At 35.0% G+C, this 22401-nt stretch overlaps 1 protein-coding gene across 2 annotated transcripts in view; it reads left to right on the top strand.

Moving 5' to 3' along the window:
- LOC117329112 (pancreas/duodenum homeobox protein 1-like) overlaps window positions 1–22016 on the top strand; it is a 31769-nt gene extending 9753 nt beyond the window's left edge. For both annotated transcript variants that reach the window (XM_033886847.1, XM_033886846.1), the window contains exon 3: window positions 21072–22016. In XM_033886847.1, the coding sequence (XP_033742738.1) occupies window positions 21072–21508 (437 nt within the window). In that variant the 3' untranslated portion in view covers window positions 21509–22016. The remainder of the gene's footprint in view (window positions 1–21071) is intronic.
- Window positions 22017–22401: the final 385 nt, after the last annotated feature.

Below are 22401 nucleotides of genomic sequence, written 5' to 3'. Positions count from 1 at the left end.
ACTCATTATTACATTATTGGAAATAATTCATTGCATGTGTTGTTTAATCGATGTCTGAACCATACAACTAAAGTTGAAAATCAATTAATAGTTTGTGATCACGTGACAAAGAGACCTATATCCTATAAATAGAGAGTATCCACATAATATTATATTAATCAGACTAAAGAGGGGACTTCTTGGAAAAACCATCCAATGGGAATATAATAAATAATTTTTAATATGGTGATAGCAAATAATATAAAGTACTTTATAGTGTAGCATTGTTATAACTATATAACAACAGTATTAGCTAAATAATGTACAATACTTTATAGTGTAGCAATGTTATTACTGTATAACAAAAGGATTAGCTAAATAACCTAAAATACTTTATATTGTAGCATTGCTATCACTGTATAACAAGGATTAGTGCAAATAATATCAAGTACTTTATAGTGTAGCATTGCTTTTACTATATAACAAAAGGATTAGCTAAATAATCTAAAATACTTTACATTGTAGCATTATTTTACTTACTATATAGCAAAATGAATAGCTTGAAAATGTAAAATATTTCAAAGTGTAGCATTGGGTTTACTATATAACAAAAAGAATAGTTTGAAAATGTAAAATACTTTACAGTGTAGCAAGGATATCACTATATAACAGAAGGATTACCTTAAAAATGTAAAATACTTTATAGTGTAGCAAGGATATCACTATATAACAAAAGGATTACCTTAAAAATGTAAAATACTTTTTAGTGTAGCTTTGTAATCACTACATAACAAGAAAATATGAGAATATAAGTCTCAACATTTTAGTTCAGAAAAACTGTGCAATAACACTGAAACGTTAAAGAAAATGGTGTGTGCAAAATAGCAATAGGGGACATCTTCATACAGCCAGAATAATTCACACAAGACTTTTATCATTATTATTATAAGACTCCGTTATTTTTTGTTGCACATTTTAATTCGTCCTACTTAATAATCATCTTGAAAGATAGGTCCACTTGTGCTTCTTGTTGTTTTTTTTTCGATAGCCATCTCAACTGGTCAAAAAATTATGATAAAGCTAATAAGATAATTATATAATTAATTTAAATTGGATTAAAATATAGAACTGATGTATGATATAAATCAAAATTCCTGTCTTACTCACGATAAAAAGGGCTATACATAGAGAAGTTGTTTGTATAAGTCATAACAATTTATGTAGGAGGACTGCTTATATTTCAAAAAGTGATATCAGATCCTAATGAAAATAAGAAGTATCCAAAAATAGTTTTAATACATGCCCAGTGGTAACATTGGTGTTAATTATGTATGCAAACGATGCCATTGAAATAGTGATATACTTGATATATGACAGAAAATTAAAACCAGCCGATACCAGTGATCTTAAGTTTAACTAACTATTGATAGTACTGTAATGTTGTCATCATAATTGAGTATCATGTTAACTCCTTCTCCACTGCCCCTTTATTATGACCATAACAAGTCCATATTGACTCATTTTCTTCTTAAAGTTGTATTCCTCAACACTATGCCTCACCTAATCTAGGAGAAGATAACTTTAAAGTGTTACTCAGTAGTTGATCTAGAGTTCATAAATTGAAACTGGACATTTTGCTACTTTATGTGGACTGTAGGTTTGTTTGATGATTATGTCATACACTCACTGTCGCTGATGTTAATTTAAGTATTTTGTCTTGGTATACTTTTTACCTCCAAGGCCACATTTTTTAATATTAATATAATTAACTTTTTTAAATCAGTGCACTCTATACTCTATAAGGAATATCATATGATTTACCGATTGCCCATTCTTTATTGCATATATTCTAAAAAATTAAAATTTCACCATGTGAACCCAATGCGAAAAAGATTTTACTTTCTCCTGAATTCCATTTCACGAAATTGTCATCCTAGTATTTTCTTTTCTACATGTCACAATCTATCATAATCTATATTCATTTTTAAGTACTGTTCTAGGTGTTATTTCACATGTTAATCTTATCGTTTATTTTTTAATCTTTCTATAAATACCGATCTCGCTAGGTGCGCGCCCCCTGGTGAGCGAGTGAAGAGGCAAAGTGATGTGATAATGAAGCGTTTATCTGCCGATCGGAATCCCTTTGATCAGATCTGTGAAACACGAGGTGTACACTACGTATCGTGTTTAGAGGGTTACCGGGGTTGTTTGGGGAAAATTACCCACTTCTCACCCAGGACAGTAGAATCATTGCAGAAAAATTCGACAAGTGTGTTTGTCTCGCGATGTGTGTGTCCTCCACCGACAATGATGTGTTTGTTTATGCAATTTTCATTGCGTTCCTTTTTATATCGATTAAATTTCATTTTATAAATCCAATATTACAAAAATAAAAATTTTATTTAGAATTTTTTTAAATGTTTCATTTTATGCAATGTGAGTTTGTAATGTATCGAAAATTGATCTATTTGTTGGAAATCAGAGAGAGATTGAATAATCTGTCCGAGCGTGACTATAACTTTTTAACTGTAGGGGGTGCGGGCAGTCCCCGAGTAATATCTACGACTTACAACCATTCCAAACTATTTTTTCTTATACATTACGAAAAGAAAATGTCAAATGTCCTGTTTTTATTTTCTAATCGTTTGTAAATAGCATTAGAATTCACTGTGTTATATTTTCAACACTCTTGTGACAGAGATCCTTATTTTTCATACTAACGCAAACTTGGGACCACTAGACCACTAGACGACCACTAGACCACACCACTAGACCACTAGACCACACCACTAGACCACTAGACCACTTGACCACTTGACCACTAGAAACATAATTGTACATTCTACCGATTATATAATTGGTAGAATATATCCACTAGCTAAGTCAGTGGGAAGTTTGTGGCATCTTACCAGGGCAATATACTCCAAGTCCTTGAATTTCCCAAGGATAACAGGCGAATGGGAAGTGGGCAGTAACAGAAGCAGGAAATAATACTATGTAACATGATTTTATCCGTTTTGACTTCACCTTATCTTCATTTCACCATCGTTCAATGTATTTTCCTTACATGAAAATAGAATTGGGCAACAGACAAAGCGTACGAAAGTTCTCTCTTAATACTATACAGTACATAACCGTCATTCAAGGTTGGATGCCTGCATAGACAAGTGTCCACATAATCGCTGTTATCAGCGGAACAGTCAAATTACTAGTTAACTAGAAATTGTAGCAGTTTTTGTATAAAAAAGAAAACATCTAATGAAGAGATCTAGCACTTAAATGAATCTCCGAATCAACTTCTAGTCTCTAAAATATTTAAAGAAGTCTTCGAACATTTAGCGGAAAAGCATCAGTTTGGTTTGTTTGGTTTGTTTTTGTTTAACGTCCTATTAACAGCCAAGCGGGAAAGCATCAGAGGGAAATATCCCCTTTAAGGGTTGGTATAGAGATCATTTTACCAAAGACACAATCAAATATCATCTTTTAATATGGGTTAAGTAAAAGACACAATAAATAAGGAATGTACTACTGCAGCGTGTCCCCGTTTCCTCATTCGAGGAATGGTCAATGACGCAAGGAACTCAATACAACTGTTTCCTCCTTCTAGGACTCTTCAGTGGCGCTAGGGACATTATAGAGCATTGGCCTCATTCTAGGTCTGGACAATGGTGTTAAGGGAGAAAACTATGTAGAATTAACAAATATAGATGTATGGTAATCAAAATCGTCAAAAATGAAATAGGTTTGAAACAAATGTCTTCGTTTAACAAATGCAACAAAGTAAGTTCTTCGGCATAAAATACAAGGACTTTAATCCAGTGTAAACATACTTCGTTATGTGTCAGTTTGGTTCACTGGCGTATAAATGAAAGTGTACATGTATATATAATCTCAACTGACTGTCTGCCAAAGTTAAATTGCAACATTCAGGTAAATTAAATCGCTTGTAAGTTTAACATATATAAATTTATATAGTTAGACCAATTAGCATGGCTGTTGAAAATTGATACCGTCAATTGTAATTTTAATTATAACTAAAAATCCGTAAAACGGTGGTAAAGTATGAGCAACAGCAACAGAGAACACCGACATAATAACGAAATCGTAATTCTAACTCAAAATTGATTATCCAGGGCAAAGTATTAGCAAAAAACATCTGCCTAGTCATCCTTGAATTCATGGAAAATAAAATCGTGTGTTCCGGAAGGGTTAATGTCTGGCAAGCGTAGGTCAGATCCGGATTGATTCACATTCTCAAAACTGTGAATTAGAGTGGTGACAACGGAACCACTAGACATATCAACCCGCTATACCAAACACGTTAGAATTTATATCGCACAAGGAAATATAACACTTCTCAAAGCGATTATTATGTCGACCATAGTATTTCCCCATGGCCTTCATCAACCTGCTTCTCTCGAAACATTTTGCTGTAAGTTTGCTTGTTGGTTGTTTTTTTATTAGTCGACAACTGTCACGGATAACGTGATATTGGAAGAAACCCTTGAATATCGAATAACTGGGGTATGTTAACACCCTATGTAGGAGAAGCAGAGATGTTACTATCTATAAATGGAAAATTAAGCAGCTGATGTTTAAGAGTCTATAGTAAATTTAAATCAGTATCATTAAAATTCGTCATGTATAAAATACCCTTATAGTCTCAGAAAGAAAGAATTTATGATATCCACCTTCAACGAAAGAAGGACATCTCACTTATCACCTCACCTACCTGTTTTATTTTTTATACAACCACTATTATTCTTTCAGCATAATTTTGTTACAGAAATGTTCAGTATTTTTATTTCATACCTTAAAAGATTTTTTATCTAAGTTTAACACATACATCGTCTAGACAGTCAAAGAGCGCAGTGTGTGGCGATACGTGGTTGCTGTGCTGTACCCGCGCGAGGACATTTTTGGGTAGTCTATCGATCGGTTGATGTCTACCCATTACTCATCCCAGCACACTTGGAGTGTATTACCTCACCTTCCCATTAAAACGACATGTAGCGGCTCAGCTTGTATAAACACACTTCATTTTCTAGCTTTAGTGGCAAGGGAAATATTTAGCATCAAAGTCAACCTTTTTTCCTAGCTGAAATGGTCTTCTTTATAGCTCTAGCTTTAAAAGCTTTGTATATCATTACATTGCAGTACAGGAACTATTTCATTTAAAAGTAATTCAACTTACTGAGTACTATGTTGACAACGACTGCAGCCGTAGAAGCACGCGCTCATGGGGGCTTAATCCGCTGGCGTAAAGAAGGCAGTTCAGCTGTCTACACGGTATTTACCTGTCCCTAATCCTCTGAAACATAACTAGAACACCAGAGAAATAGTATAAGCCCCCTTGAGATGGACAATACCTGGCCAGATCAGATCCCAAAAATATTTATCATCTTGCGGGATGATATTAATGTACAGTGGGCTAATATTGGTCATTTATTGTGATACGGTCGCCCCTTGTTTTACTATACTATCCAATACCCCAAGAATCGGCCGTGACAGGAAAGTCTCTCCAATGTGACATGACGACCGATACCTTTGATCAATGACCGGTTGTGGAGTCCCTTAAATCAGTGAAGTATCTGTCGAGTGACTTAGATTAATAGGTAAACAATTCGCTGTCCTCTTTGTAATGTTAATACAGTCGCTTTGAGAACTAGTCTTCTCTACTTTAAGAGTTTATTCTAAAACATATTTTTGCTTTTTTTCTGACATTTGTTCTGAGTTGCAACAAGTATCCGGGAGACTCGAGGGAGCTTTTGTAGAGACAATGTACGTGTTGCTTTATTTAAAAATACCTCACAGGTGAAATCAACACACACTTTTAGGGAAGGGGGAAGTAAGCTAGTATTCCATGTTGATTTATCCATCCTTACGCTATGTGGTGTTATTCCTGGTGTAACTCGTGTTTAGTTTAATATAAATTACTTTGACATTAAACCTTCGATATTGTCATCATAAATAAATGGCAACTTCCTTGAATCGACAGTCCAGAGAGAACATGTTAACATCTGAAAAGACCTTAAAATGATTTTATCTGATAATCAATGGACCATGGTAATTTATCTGATCTCTCGTGATTTCTCCTTTTGATGTCACGGTATTGATTAGAAGTTATCAGTATTTACACATTAAATGACGTAAACTTTAATAGTTTATCATTGTGTTGTTTTCCTCTACCGTAAGGTTTTAAATGGTTTAACAAAGAACATCTATTCAAATACAGATTTAGATCAATGTGTATATTAAGGATTAACTTAAATATTTTTTTATGTTTATGTTTTTTCGGCCTCAATTTGTATGGCGGATGTAATCGATAAATAGAAGACACTTATTCTTTAGATCACCTAGTTTTTATTCTCCTTTTTTTCGTTTTCGGGAGTCTCCGTGCTGTATTTGTAATTTCTATGTTGCCCTTTTTATCGATTTTAAGTTAGAATTGTGGTTATTATGCTGGTATTGTGTTGTTTTAATATAGTCTTGTGTTTGAAATACGGATAGAAAGATAAATGAAAACCGGATTAAGAAACAGATTTAGAAAGTGTTGAAATCATCACCACTATGGCACTCTTGCCTAGCTACAATTGTAATATGCGGTATTTGATAGATGCAGTATTCCTATCCAGTACTTAATCAGAGAGATGAATTGCTCTGTCTTCAGCTTGTTTACCAGCCGTTTAGCACCGACTGCTAATGTTGTAGTAATCACCGACCTTTGACTATAAGCTGTAGGCATGGCTGTTAAGTAATGTTTAACTTATAATGATGGCTAAATAAGGCCTGCCCTTCAGCATTAGTATCGGCAATGAAGCAATTTTAAATGTGTACAGTTGCAATGGAGGTAATGCATTCCTGTCGCTAGAAGTGTGAGAAATTAGCATCAATGACGCTAGTTACACATTTCTTGCGATGACATGTTTTAAATGGTGTGACTTAAATAACACTTAAAAGAATTGCCCGGAAATGTACATATTTGTCTGGTTTTAAATCATGTTTGATGAATTATATTGAAAGGTCAATCAGAAATCCAACGACTCTTCCGATGATAAAAGTTGTGAATAACAGTTTCTTGGGTACGAAACTACGACTTGCAAAATGTTGATGACTTTTTTCTTCAAGTCTCGCTAGGACGTTATCGCGGTTTATGCGAGTTTTTCCTGACGTATGTCAAGCTACTATGTTAATTAATCCAGAGGTCCGGATGTCCTTCCTGATACGAAACTAAACGCCTAACTTTTCGTGTCTCGTGTGCTAGGTTATGTCATGGCGCCCGATGCATCCAGTTTTACCGACGTAACTTTCCCACAAACAGCCACCGGTCTTTTTATGTCAACCAACAGAAATGCAAACACTCAGAAACCTCTTTCGGAGATTAGATCTTAAGACCGGTAAATCCTTTATGCAGATTGTTGGAAGTCTTGTGTTTATTTTGTCCATTGCGGTTTGTTCATTGTTTTGTCTCAGTAAAAATTTCAGGTCAGAGGTTTTGTATTATAAAGATAGTACCGAGCTTAGTCTAGGTCTGTGATACTGGAATGCTGTACTGTACAAGTAGACATAGAACAGTACACTAACTTTGAAGTCGTATCATAAGAGTATCCGAAATACATTATTTGACATTTCTGATGAACCTGTTTACTTGTGTTATGGATACAATGTGTCTTGTCCGAGTCATCGTTAAAGGTTGAAGGTCATATATGACATACGAAGGTCAAAGGTTGATACATGCTTTGTCGCATTGATATAGGTTCAATTCATAATTATAAATTAAGGATTATTTCTACCGTGTTTTCAATTTTTAAACATAAAAATTGCTTTGGACAGAGCATTTGGGATGTAATTTTCGTAGTGTACGCACAGACTGTCATTCCATTGAAAAATATACTCGTACCCAAATATAATGCTAGGGTCAATTACACAGAGTGTTGCATATGTGAGCACGACTATGATGATAGTTTACTAACATAAAAATATGTGCGAGCATGGCTATGATTACAGTTTGCTAACATAAAAATATATGTGAGCACGACTATGATGATAGTTTACTAACATAAAAATATGTGTGAGCATGGCTATGATGATAGTTTACTAACATAAAACTATGTGTGAGCATGGCTATGATGATAGTTTACTAACATAAAACTATGTGTGAGCATGGCTATGATGATAGTTTACTAACATAAAAATATGTGTGAGCATGACTATGATGATAGTTTACTAACATAAAAATATGTGTGAGCATGACTATGATGATAGTTTACTAACATAAAAATATGTGTGAGCATGACTACTAGTATGATTACAGTTTGCTAACATAAAAACATGTGTGGATATGGCTTTGATCATTGAATACTAACATATAACACATTATATAAAGTATAATGCTGTAAATCTCGGATATGTCGAAGTCGACAGGACCAAATATGATATTCGACTTTATTCTATGGTTCGAGTGTTAAAACCCTAAATGGCCTGATATTACCCACGTCAGGAATGGTAGAATGACCACTACATTTGATCCGTTTGTAATGGTCATTATATATTCTGCCATCAAAACACCTGTATTTTAGGAGTTCAATTATGTGCAGTTAAAAGGAATTAGATATAGATATTTAAAACATCTACAAATTATACAGATATTGTATGGGTCTACGTTATCTTAGTTTCTCCGATATACTAGTAGCACATTACAACATTAAAGAAGTGATGTTGGGGTCTAAAATGCGGGATTTGCGCTTCAACTAATATATTTTGTGTTGTTAAACCACGGTAGCGATATGATTATTGACTTACTCAGGATTACTGTGTTCAGTATACCAAACATTATCGTTCGTAAAGATTGCACTCAATTTCCGATGATATTAGGTTTTGTTGAGTATTCTGGGGTCTAAGGAAATATGAAATTAAACTTGCTTTATCCGGATATATTTTCTTATCTGTTCCCTGATATAGTTTAACACGACTGTCCTGAAGCTCGCTATATGAGTGACGTTACAGTGCATTCACAGGAAATTCCAATTAAATCTAAAAAAAAAAAAATACGACAAACGAGGGATATTTGCATAAGCAAATAAGTGTACAAAAATACAGAAAACAAACAAAACACATACTAAAAATACAAGCACGGACAAATGTCGTAATTTAAGTATGCATCCAAGATTGGACTGAACAATCTTAATATGGAGATAACATGATGTTTAGGTTATATATCTAAATAGTCTAAAAGAATTACTTTCGAAAATACCAATTTCAGGATTTTTAAAGTTTCTGCGACTATAAGAGTTTTATTTTAGCAGGTTTTTTTTGGGTTTTTTTTTTTACAATTTACCTCATGATGTGATATAACACTTAACCGAACTTGGCTGAATACCGGTATACCAGAATATAGGCAAAAGTACAGTTAAAGAAAATAGCCAAATGAGGAAAACAAGCCATGCATGAACCAATTATGTTGCTATCAAAGTAACAAGTAAGTGTCTACTTTAACATAATGAAACAACGGAAGCAGCGGTACATATTCTCTGTAAACTGGTAAACACCAAACAAGCGGAGAGGTGTGACACGGATATTTAGGTCCGTGTTTGGTTTTGTGTGTTATACACGTCCCAAACTTGGAACACGAACTTAGCCATCGCTGTTTAAAATGTCGGGACAAATATCCCGGTTTGAGGGGATTGTTTGATTTAAAGGACCTCTTGAAAGGGGTGAAGTGGTCAGAACGATTCTATAGATCTGTTAGAACGGGACAGTTTATTAAGATTAATTAGTATTTTAATATATATAAAGAGTTTATTCATGGTTTCTAGATGGAAACTGCTGTGTTGAATCGAGTAGGACGAGCACTTCGATATTAATACGAGTAAGACTCGCCGAAACGTTCATCCCGCGAAAATATGTAAAATATTATGCATATGTATATTAAATTTGAAAATAAAGACCTCTGCGGTTATTGGAGATTAGAGACGAGGTAAATTTTTGGAGAACATCTATGATTATTTAAACTTTTCATAACTTACGCTTTATCGAGGTAATCGACAAAATGAAAACTGCTTGTGACTCTTTGTCAGTATTTTCTTCATTGATTGAAATACAAATTAGTGATTTAACTGAAAGTAATTACATTTGATGTTGAATTTCAATGCATATACATATACATGTATTTATCGTATTACACATATTATTAATTAATGCACATTTCAAACCTAAGCAATGCTATACTCTATGTGTTTTTTTCATTCATAGATTCATTTTTGTCATTATTATTATTTTATTTTTATTTCTATTGATAGATATATTTTATTTTATTTCATTTATTTTATTTTTAATTGTTTGACTTAACCGCATGCTACGGCGCACCACAAGTGTACATGTCACTGACGCAGACATTTAAAACAAAGATATAAGATGGAAAACGTTATGACATCTAATCCGCTAGATATTTAAACATGGGATTTAGATATGAAAATATTGAAATATACATGATTTTGACACTCTTCAATATTGAAGACAAGCCAGTTATTTTTACTACAAAAGTAAACATGAAGATTTGAAACCCTCAATGTCTACTGGTTTGTAAATCTGTACTCCAGTGCGCGGTATCCGGACGCCCTGTAGAATTGTTGTGTTACTGAGGAGTTGGCGCTAGAGTTATTGTGAAGGGGTAAGGATACTTATTTAAATAAAGCCCCGTTATATAATTACAGAATTCCTCTGTTAGACCTCGTCTCCGATGACGTATCAAGGATTCGGAGGGGATTTGTTCATTCGGTATCTCAGTGCGGACTAGTTCCCACTTCTTTTGTCTGTAAACAAAAAATTAAATGTCTTGCAAGAGAAAGTGTTTCATTCAATCGAATTATTGTGATATCTGTGACAAAAAAAAAGATTATGCAATAAAGTTATATCATTCCGGATAATGCTGAGATACACGGATTTCTACAATTAGATGAGTCAGATTGGGATGTATCAATACATTCCATTTCATTCCGATGGAAGAAATAAATGTTCTTCTGAATGGCTCAATGGCCGTTCGGATACCAAAACGAGTTTCCCAAACACTGACAGTGTTCGGAAGCATGATAAACGGTATATATTGTCCCAACATTACGCGTAATATTCTAAAGAGAGGCACGTTCTTTGATCATGAAACTCGACAGAGACTCGGGTTGGACAATCAAGAATATCATCCAGAGGGTGGGAGATTTTTCTCTATCACACTCTCAAGGACGGGAGAGATTATATTTATCATTTATTCCTTTGGAGTGAGACAAAGGGATCTCATCCCTCGGGGAAGATACACTCGACAAGCCTTACATTTCTCAGTTTCAGATTTTCCCTCGTTGAGGCCGGAGAGAATAGGGAATAGTTTATCCCAATGGAGGTCTGGGTCGAGTTGGAATGACTTGTTCCCATGGAGGCCGGGGAGGAGTTAGAATGACATGTCCTCGTGATGGCCGAGGAGGAGTTAGAATGACCCTTTCCCCTTGAATACGGGACGGGGCCGAGGACGGTGTGTGTGTTTGGGGGGGGGGGGGGGGGGGGGGGGGGGGTAGTATAATTTGTCCCGGGGGAGGACGGGGTACAGGACGGGGTTATAGCTAGTCGAGTAAGACACGTTTCCCGCCGCGTTATAACACACCTGCACGGATTTCAGATTATCGATTAGGACGATGTTTTGACAGGCCATGAGAAACAAATCAAATAAAGAGATTTTGATTTTTGTTCTACTCGCTATCCAAAAGCTAATAATTGGTACACGCCGATCAATCGCTAACCCCGTACACGGGGAGGGGGATCAATCCTTCCTGTACCCCGGTCACACGTCCTAGAGGGATCGGTATCGCCGAGATCTCGGACATAGTTTCGGGGAGATTATCGATGATCCGTGGAATGTCAAGAAAAAACTGGAGGGTTTTTTAATGTGGGAAGATGAATTATAGAGAACTGAGAATTTCAGTTTTGAATATTATATATATAATCAATAAATTATTTCGTTTGTCAATTTCTTTGAATTGTTTTATGTCTAAATAAAGCAAACAGATCGTGTATTAGCTATTTCAAAGGCCCCTTTCCCACAATGACAATGGCGATGACAATGACAATTGTTTATTCTCGTAAACATTACAGTGCAGAGAATATGAATATTAACAAATGGATAACAATAATGCATGGTAAAACAGGATGGACATTAGTATTGTGAATCAATTATCTCATTTACATAAATAATAAATTTAGCCAATGAAATAAGTTCATTTCACAAATGTTAACAGGGAATGAGAAATGTAGCATGATATGATCACAATGAATGCCATTTAACATACAACATGAATAATAATACACAAGATATACAATGAAAACCCCAATTTAATATCATACTAATTAACAATTCTGGAAATTCTGGAAGTTGAAATTTTTGTTCGGATTTTTTGTTGTTTTTTATAGTAATATTTTGGTGTCGTCAGTGAATTTATTACAGGTCACATATAATATTTATAACAGTTACAGTTATTGTACAGATAAAATAAATCGTACAACATAAATTAAGTTTCATTGAAATTATGATAAAATCAGACAAAGCTAGGTAATTTATCATGATCCCTGCGTTATTGAAAATTGTCCACTTCAGAATGTAGTGCCCTAATTGTGCACTTGTTTATTAGAGCCGGGATCATAGACCAAAATTGTGTTACACTTTGTGATAAAGATCATTCATGGTCCTAACTCGAGAACAGTGATATATGTATTTATACCGCCAAAACCTGTACACAAATTTTAGATGTGCGTAGAAGCTTATTTTATAGGAATTAATCTTTTAGTGTGATCACATTTAGCTAGAAAACATCTTTTGTAGTCTCTAGGAACTCTGCACAGAGTGGGCCCTATATATATATATATGCTGATGTTGTAAATATAGAGCACGAGACTTTGAACTCAAGTAACCTTGATATATTTTATATATATATTTATATATGGGTCAAAGAAGTAATATAAACATTATAATCCAGATAACACTGGATCCTCACATAAACTAAAACATTATTCTTATTGTATTTTATTGTATTTCCAGTACTTCTTATATATATTATGTGATTGTATTTGTATTTTTTGTGTTTTGATAAAGGGGCGGATTGCCTCGAAAATTTAACAAACCTCATTGTCCACACTGTTTGAATTACTTCTTTGCCCCATATATATATACAATGTATATAGATGTACTTTTAAATATATGTCCTAACGCCCTACTGTTCATTATGTTTAAATGAACATTGTTTTACCATTTCATTCTTATTGAACCATTCAGAATATTATTTGAATTGTATTTCATTCCCTATTACATAACTATTGTCATCTGGATAATATCCCCATCGGAACTACTAGACGATTGATTGAAATACAGCAGTAGACAGTATTTACCTAGTATATATCAGTACATACATAATAATGTTTTAACATGTAAACACCCAGTGACATAGGGTTATCTAAACAATATTTACACTGAAATCCACACCATACATATGGAGTATTAGATACAGACTGCAGTAAACATTAAAATATTTAAAATATATGGCAGGTATGCTGCGATCGACTTCATAATCGCCCATATACTTTTACAGTTAAAATACTAATCAGGACACGTCAAAATGATGCCATTTTATGTAAAGCTTGTATTTACTCGACTAACCAAATTAAATTGTATCTGGATATAAAGTGTACACAAGCTAGAGTCGTGTAAATATAGCCTGGTGTTGTTCTGTACTGATACCGAGCGTTTTTACCCCGGGTCGATATGTGCCTGACAGGTCCTGTCTGTCACGGATTATCTCCCCTGGCACGCTCACCATGCCATGTCACCCCCGATTTAAACAACCCTCCGACAGCGGATTACACAGCTTTTTGTCACTTCCCCTTGTCAGAATAGAAAATCAAGTCCGAAGAAAAAGTTAAATTGATATGCATTTATCTACGGCACTGTACCGCTGCATGATGATTTTTTTTTTAATTTTCGGAGTATGGTTAGAATGGTTTTAAAACACTTTCAGATTTTCCCCCATAGCGATTAAAATCAATTGTTATTTAACCCATTTCGAAATAGTCTGTTGTAAATACGATGATTTACAATATATTTGACATAACAATCGTTTCCCTTATATATGCTTGGAATTTACAATGACCTCGCGTGGTCGGAGATAGGCAAACTGTTTCAGTATTTCCTTGTCTATGTAAATGGTTTAATGGCGACCCACCGAGACAAGTAAATATTTGGCGTCAATTGGATTTGAGAGCAAGCTGTATCAGAATCGGGTATAACAGGTGCTTGCTCAGTTTTAATATAAATACTACGAGTCAATGAATTAGATTCTTCGGTTGTCGTACATCGAGGGTGTTTCTGTTACTTCGCTGTTTTGTTGGGGATTATCATGTTAAAATACACTGATTGTCATATCCCGGTGCGTAGAAAGGAAACATTTCATTTCCTGGCAATTAATTAAATATTTCAGATATCTTGGTAGAGTTACATACTACAAATATTTCTCAATATACACATTGAACTGTGTCATTTGGATAATGAGGCAACAGTTTGATGAAACTTGATGAAACAATATTAATATTTAAATTGCATCTGTTACTGAAATAAACTCTGCAATGTCGCAAATCAACTTGACAGAGTTATTTTATAAGTTCTATTCAGGGTCCATGCCTATATTATCGTGACGAACATATTGCCATGATGTAAAATAGCGCAGAATATTGCTATCCTTTTGTTGGCGACTTTTTCGGCGAATCCGGTTTGTCTCGTGGTATGTATTCATTCACATAAAAACAAAAGCTTCTGGTCACATATAAATTAACACTGACCTTTAAATATCGCGCGCCATGATCTTACGTCACGGTAATTATGTTCATCGCGATAATAGGCATGGATCCTGTTTATCAACTAAGAACAAAATATAATATTGTATATCATATTCATTTTATATTTCATTTGTTTTTTTTATTCATTTACTTTGACGAATATTATTCATCTTTCAATTTCATCGTGAACATTGTGATATGATAATCATATAATGTTAGCATGCAGAAACTGACAAACCTTTTTGCAGTAGGTCCTATGGAAAAAAATTGAATACTTATGTTACACCCTTTCCGTGCCTCAGTATAGTACTCACATTCTTGTGACGTCATTAGTTTTGATTGCGAAATTGATGACAAGTGTTCGTCATCAAGTCGGTCATTATGCATACTACACAGAACAGACTCATAAGTTGAAACCGGCTTTGTTTACAAACGAGGTTCGGAGCTGTTTTGTCAAATAGCAAATTTGAAAAGTGAATATGACGGATTCTAGAGGAAACACGACCAAAAAGGCTCGAATCAGATTAAGAATCGACCCAAAAGAGCGTTTTCCGGAGAAGTTGTATGACGTTGTCAGCGACGGACGCCTCATCCACTGGAATGGGACTGGTACTGAAATATATGTCGGCGAGAAGGAATACGAAGAAAAGGTAATGGCCATGTACCCAGGGTTCGTACAGATTCCACTTTTTCCAAATCTACGTCGCCTATTTAGAGAATATGGTTTTGACTGGAGGATAAAAGAGACCAATGGTGTTGAAATATTTCAGTTTGCTCATCCATCTTTCGTGTACGGGCAAAGACAGCTATTGTCAGAGATACAGACAAAACGAAAGTCATATGTGGGTAAAATCAATTTTTTTTCTGACATCAAGGATGAATTGTCTCCTGATGAAGAAGACACACCTGGTAAAACGCAATATAGGACCAGGTCGAAATACAAAAAGAAAAAACAACATGAGATGGATTCGTCAACATGCGAAGACTGGAATTCCACAAATGAAGAATGTCAACATTTGAATCTAAATGAAAGTGTAACCGACCAAGAGTGTGATATGACGACTGTTTATGATGAAAAAGAAGTGGCACAAATAAGTCCCGTTCCATCTCAATCGACAAATCCTAGACATAGTTCTTTGTCTAAACAGATCATGTCTTTATTCATCAAGAACGAATTCACATTCGAGGATTTCTGCACCTGGATAAGATTAAACCAGACAAATCTGAGTGGTCAAATCGACTCAAATGTTAACTGTAACCAGGAAAACTTTGAAGAATCTGGCTCATCATCCCGCTTGTATCCCTGTCATCAGTGCGCTTGTTGTCTATTCTACAACACGAGATATGAGGTTTTGGACAAACCGTGTATGGTTGTAGTTCTGGATAGTAGCGATGAAGAAAATGAGTAGAAAATCTTCTAAATGCGAGATGTCCATAGAGCTCAATTTAAATGTAGTTTGGATACTTAATAGCTGTTCATGTTTCTATAAAATATCTGCAGTCATATATTTTACATGTCGGCATGTTTATTTATTATTAATGGATGTGCAGTACCTTTAGAAAAGGAAGCTATATTCATTTATTTATTCTTCGTTTTACTTAATACCAAGTAATATTATTGTTTCCCTTTAATTTTGTTCTGTGATATTGTTTATCTGATAAATATTTGGATGTTTTAAGTTATATTATTGATCACTTTGCTCACAAACTATAACTAGATAAAAAATATTATAACTTTAAAGGTGTTCAATATGTATGTGTTAAGATGGTTACCAATAAATATAAAACAGAATCTGGGTACGTGTTTAATTTCTCATATATACCTCGGCAATTACTGGTATTATATGATAACTGACATATCATCGATATATTTCAATTTTGAAATCCGTTTTGACTTCAGCTATCCCCGGGAGTCATAGTCTTGGTACCAAATACCTGGACAAAGCATGTTTTATTTTGATTTATTCAACTGACAATTAATTTCTTGTTGTATAAGAATGACTACGTTAGTTAAATATTTTAAGCTATTTAGAAGAGAGAAAAAAAATCGATAATATCTTACCTGTGTGGGTGTGGTAATAATGTGCGAATATTTATTCGCGTGTTCAAATATTTTGGTACGGTCGAAAAATTGAAGAAGGTGTGGTGGGGATAAAAAAATGTACAGACTCTGGACAAGGTTGTCCGGCTTTAGTGACTGGGAAACATTACCACCTCGGAAGGCTTAGCTGACTAACATTTACGGTAAACAACCCGAATCAAAGTCAATACATTATCACAGGAAAGTGTTGGTCGGTCAGTAGGTTGTTATCTGTCCTAACACTGACCGGACACGACAATGGTTGTTTACTTTGATAAATAACCCTGTGACCCCAACATTGACAAATAGTGTAGGTGACGCGGCCAGGGACAGGGGTTGTGATCACCTACCGATAAGTCTGCCGGAGTACGCTCCCCTTGACCGGGCTCTTGGCCAGAACAGTAAACTGAACAAGTCAGAATAACTATAGAAAATATTCCCCGACCTGACTTTATAAGAAGTATAGTTCCCTGATAAAAAATTACATAGAGCTATGCTGGCCGAGACTTAAAGGGACATCACGGTAAAAACGTTGTAATTTTCAATGAATGTACGTGTTTTGTTCCTTTCCAGTTATGTTTCTGTGCTGTCCCAATGTTCACAGTCGATCCTCATTTCCAGCTTGACCACTTGATTTAGTTGGGAATCCCCCTCTAAATTTAGCGCGGAAACTATTTTTAAATCATCACGTAACTGTTTTGAAATCGAGGCAACACAAACACACGATAGTTTACAAGGCGAATTGGATTAGTTGGACAACGATATTATACAGTGGTTTAAATGTTAAATAACACGTTCTGTATATATTCCGGCACATATATTTATGTGTAAATAAGTGTAAACACCGTACATATAGTATAGTGACAGTAGCGATGTACTGGTACAGACTGTATAAATATTACCGAGTTTGTGTAAATATTACCGAGATTGTCATGACCTACTATCCAGCAATCAAGCAGAATACGAGCAGCGTCCGTATTACTGCTGTTTTCATGTTTGAACTGTATTGTACTGCTTCCCCAGTTTAATGCTAGGATTGTGTTTGATCCATTTTCCAATTATTCTCTTCATTGCGGAAGCTGTTATCGTTTTCAACTGCAGTCGATTCACATTGGAAGCCATTTTTGTTTTCAGGTGTTTTAGTGTGTTGTGCGCATGCGTGTTATCGTATATGTCACAAAATTTGCATATTCAGACTATTGATCAACGAATTGTGATAACCTTTTTATAATTAATAATTGATGTTTTTTATATACATATATCATCAAATTCGAATGGTTATTGTTCATAAGGATATTTTTTTTTAAAGATATACCCAATAATATGAAAAAATACAAAATAAAAATTGGTTTACCGTGATGTCCCTTTAAGAGCATATGATAGATACACAATAGACACTACGACTAGAGATAGTATTTCAGCAGCTACCAGTGTTAACATCTTTCTATGTTGAGAAAAAATTCTTTTCAATATGATTTTTAGTTACCATTAACTTATCCATCTAAAACGATTAACATAAACATTGATTATAATTATACACTTCTCACATCCCAAGGAATAACATCAACATGAAGGGGAGGGGGGAGGGGGGGGGGGGGGGGCGAATTCCCGAAATTGTGCATACATGTTGAATATTTATTTAATTACGAAAAGTACATATGCGGTATCATATGAACACATTATATAAAATTCTTTATTTCTGTTTTGTTTTTGAATCAAGAATGTAATTGTTTAATTATACACTTCTCACATCCCAAAGAATAACATCAACATTGTTTATAATTTCACACCTCCAATTAAATTCGCCATAAATCATCTAATTTTGTGGCGTGAACAAATCCAACAACTTGTTTATTCTCATTCATTGCACAAAATACGGACCTTGCGTGCCGTGTCTCTGTGGTACACAGTGTTTCCCGTTTAAACTGTATTATATACAGGTGGTAGATATAGACAGGTTTTATATACATGTATAGACAGATGGTAGTTATAGACAGGTGGTAGTATAGACAGGTTTTATAAACATGTATAGACAGATGGTAGATATAGACAGGTGGTAAATATAGACGGGTGGTAGATATAGACAGGTGGTAGGTATGGGGGGTCGTAGATATGAAATAGACAGGTGGTAGATATAAACCGGTGGCAGATGACTAGATATAGACAGGTGGTAGTAATAGACAGGTGGTAGTTATAGACAGGTGGTAATTATAGACAGGTGGTATATACAGAGAGACGGTAGGTATAGACAAGTGTTAGATATAGACAGGTGGTAGATATAGACAGATGGTAGTTATAGACAGGTGGTAGTCATAGACAGGTGGTAGATATAGACGGGTGGTAGATATAGACAGGTGGTAGATATAGACGGGTGGTAGATATAGACTGGTGGTAGGTATAGGTAGATCGTAGCTATTAAATAGACAGGTGGTACTTATAGACAGGTTGTAGATATAAACCGGTGGCAGATGACAAGTGGTAGTTAAAGACATGTGGTAGTTATAGACAGGTGGTAGTTATAGACTGGTGGTAGTTATAGACAGGTGGTAGTTATAGACAGGTGGCAAATATAGACAGGGGGTAGGTATAGACAGGTGGTAGTTACGGACGGATGGTAGTTATAGACAGGTGGTTGTTGCAGACAGTAGGTTGCAATAGTTTCAAAATTAGTATAAATGGAATGTAAGTCAGTGAAACAACATCGCATGACTTTGGTATACATGTAAACACTATGCCTGAATATTTATAACAAATTGCCTGGATCCCGAAGAAACGACCTGGAGGCGGGAAAGTCTGACAGGCGGCTATCCCGAACCCTAATCCTGTGCTCATGTCAACAAACGACACGACTGACGACCAATGTATGTGTCCACTGTCACTGATTAAATCAGTCTGGTAACGCGCGTGTCATTGATGACAACAACATATATTGTATGATTAACGAGAGAAAAAGACAGAAAAAACACAACTTAAATATTTTTTGTTATTGAATATTTTTTAGAACGCCATAAGACCCTGGTCATCGTCAACATTATATAAATAGAACACCATTAGACCCTGGTCATCACCTACGTTATAACTTTGATATTTTGACCATGTTTACAATAACGACTAGGTAATTCGCTTTTTATAAAGCTTCGATTTCTTGTTCTAGTGAAAATATATCAAACCTCTTTCCGTTAGAGCGGGTAGATGTATAGACGAAAACCATCCCAGCCAAACACGTCTTCATCCTGTCTAGTACCAACAAGATTCTATATGGTACTGAACTTTAAAAATATCCTCAAACAGAACACTTTTCATCGGATTAAGGGGCGTTCATTGTTCTGACTAATTCAAAAGTGAGATATTATTTTCTATGGTTAGGTTTTCTAAACTGTTATTTCATGATTTAAGCGAGTTTAAAGGAAAATGAGCACTGTTTGAGCATGAAAATAGTTTCATGAATACGGGTCATAAGAGTTTGGCGGAAATTACAACATACAGTAGCTACTTATTTTCTATAGCTTGAAATAATTTTCTTGTGTAAAATATTACTGATACCGTAGTTTTGCCAATGATGGTCAAGATGAAATGCATTTTACAACCAATTAATACAGTATATTGTGTATGTTCGTCCTTTTCAGTTTGTTTTTGACACGTATAAAAAAAAACAAAGCTAGACCTTGATGTTTTTTGTTGTTGTTTTGTTTTTGTTTTTTTCTTACATACATACATCTTTTATTTTTTGTCATTTTTATTTGAACTCTATGTGTATAAACCGAATTCCTCTTATATGTTAGATAAAATGTACCTGTGTAAATTGACGGGATAGTCTCCCTTTGCTTACAACGTTGAATGAAAAAACCGAGAAGCAATAGAAAATTTATTTCGTATTCGAATCCATCAATACTTACACCAAACAGTAATGTCTGAAAATTAGAGTTAGTTCGATTCTATGGTTTATTTGTATCAGATTGAAAAAAGAAAACCAGAAGGCTTTAACCCAGCAACAGTCTCTATAAATATACCATTGCCTCCCTTCCATTTTCACAAAACGTACACCTTTCCATTTCAATTAGGATTTCGATATTGTTGTCGTCTAACCGTCGATTACCGCTGATTAAATGAGATTATCACTATATTTTGATTTATTGTTTTTACTCGACAGGTGCCCAGTTCCCTATCGAGGACGACAACAAACGGACACGTACAGCCTACACACGTGGTCAGCTTCTCGAGCTCGAAAAGGAGTTCCACTTCAACAAATACATTTCCAGACCAAGGCGGATAGAATTAGCCGCCATGTTGAATTTGACGGAGAGACATATCAAAATCTGGTTCCAGAATCGTCGAATGAAATGGAAAAAAGATGAAGCAAAACGTCGACCTAGGCCTCTACCGTCAGATTCGTCGTCAACGAAATCCGAATCCCAAAACTCTCCTCCAGATTCCCCAACCCTCACAGACTTATCTCCCATCAACACTGGTAAAAATGGCGGCCGATCACCGAATGGGGAAAGTGCCGAAAGTGTTCAAATAGTTACTAAAAAGGCATTAACAGAAAATGGTGTGTCGACACATTTGAAAAAAGAAGACTCTTCATGATAAAAACCTTACATTATGAAATATATATTTTTAGATCAAGATTCGTGGATATTTTGTCGTTGAACTTGAGTCGTACAGAGTTATGGCCCTTTGACATAATTTCCTCTAGATCGATACGTAATTTTATACAATATGCCTTGGTGTGACTGAGGCTGTTTGTGTCCCCGGGTCATCTGTTGGGTTCAGTTTTTAATACACGGACAATGGACTGTGGACATAACTCGGCATGCTTCGTGAATCAGACTAACACTGAAATCAGGATATCGGTTACTACTTCCTTATTAGTGCTAACAATGAAGATGTAGACATATTCCGACATCCTTCAAAGTACATGTACAGATGATTCTCCAGCTAAACTGAACTCAGAAAAACCTAAATACGCTCATGAATGTATCATGAACTGGATTTTCGTAATTATGGATTTTTATTCGGAAATCCAAGTGTCTAAGTTTAAAAGGGTCTGTTGCTGACCAGGACAGTGTGAAACGACCTGGTAATACGGGATCAAAATATATAGGAAATATGACTACAATATTCTTATAGCTGTTCATTATGTTGAACGAAAGCTGAAAGTCCTGACAAGCCGTTTCACATTGATTCCATTAGCATGTATTAAATGTGTAGTTCAAACTTACCGGATATGACTGAAAAATCAAAACGCAGGACACATTAAAACATAAGTCTACCCTGATTCTTCCAATAGTGCTAGTTTCGTTATTGTTTTTGTTATTGTTTTTTTTTTTTTTTTTTTTTTCAGGTAGACTAAATTTCACGTTTGAATTTTGTTCTAATAATAAAAAAAAAAAGCTTTGTATTTAGCTTTAAATGTTTTGTTCCTTGTTAAGTGCAATTAGGCTATCGACGGAGAATTAGTAAAAACTATTATCTTCCCT

The sequence above is a fragment of the Pecten maximus genome, chromosome 6, assembly GCF_902652985.1.
Source record: "Pecten maximus chromosome 6, xPecMax1.1, whole genome shotgun sequence".
NCBI classification, from domain to species: Eukaryota; Metazoa; Mollusca; class Bivalvia; order Pectinida; family Pectinidae; genus Pecten; species Pecten maximus.
This window is presented reverse-complemented; position numbering and strand designations above follow the sequence as displayed.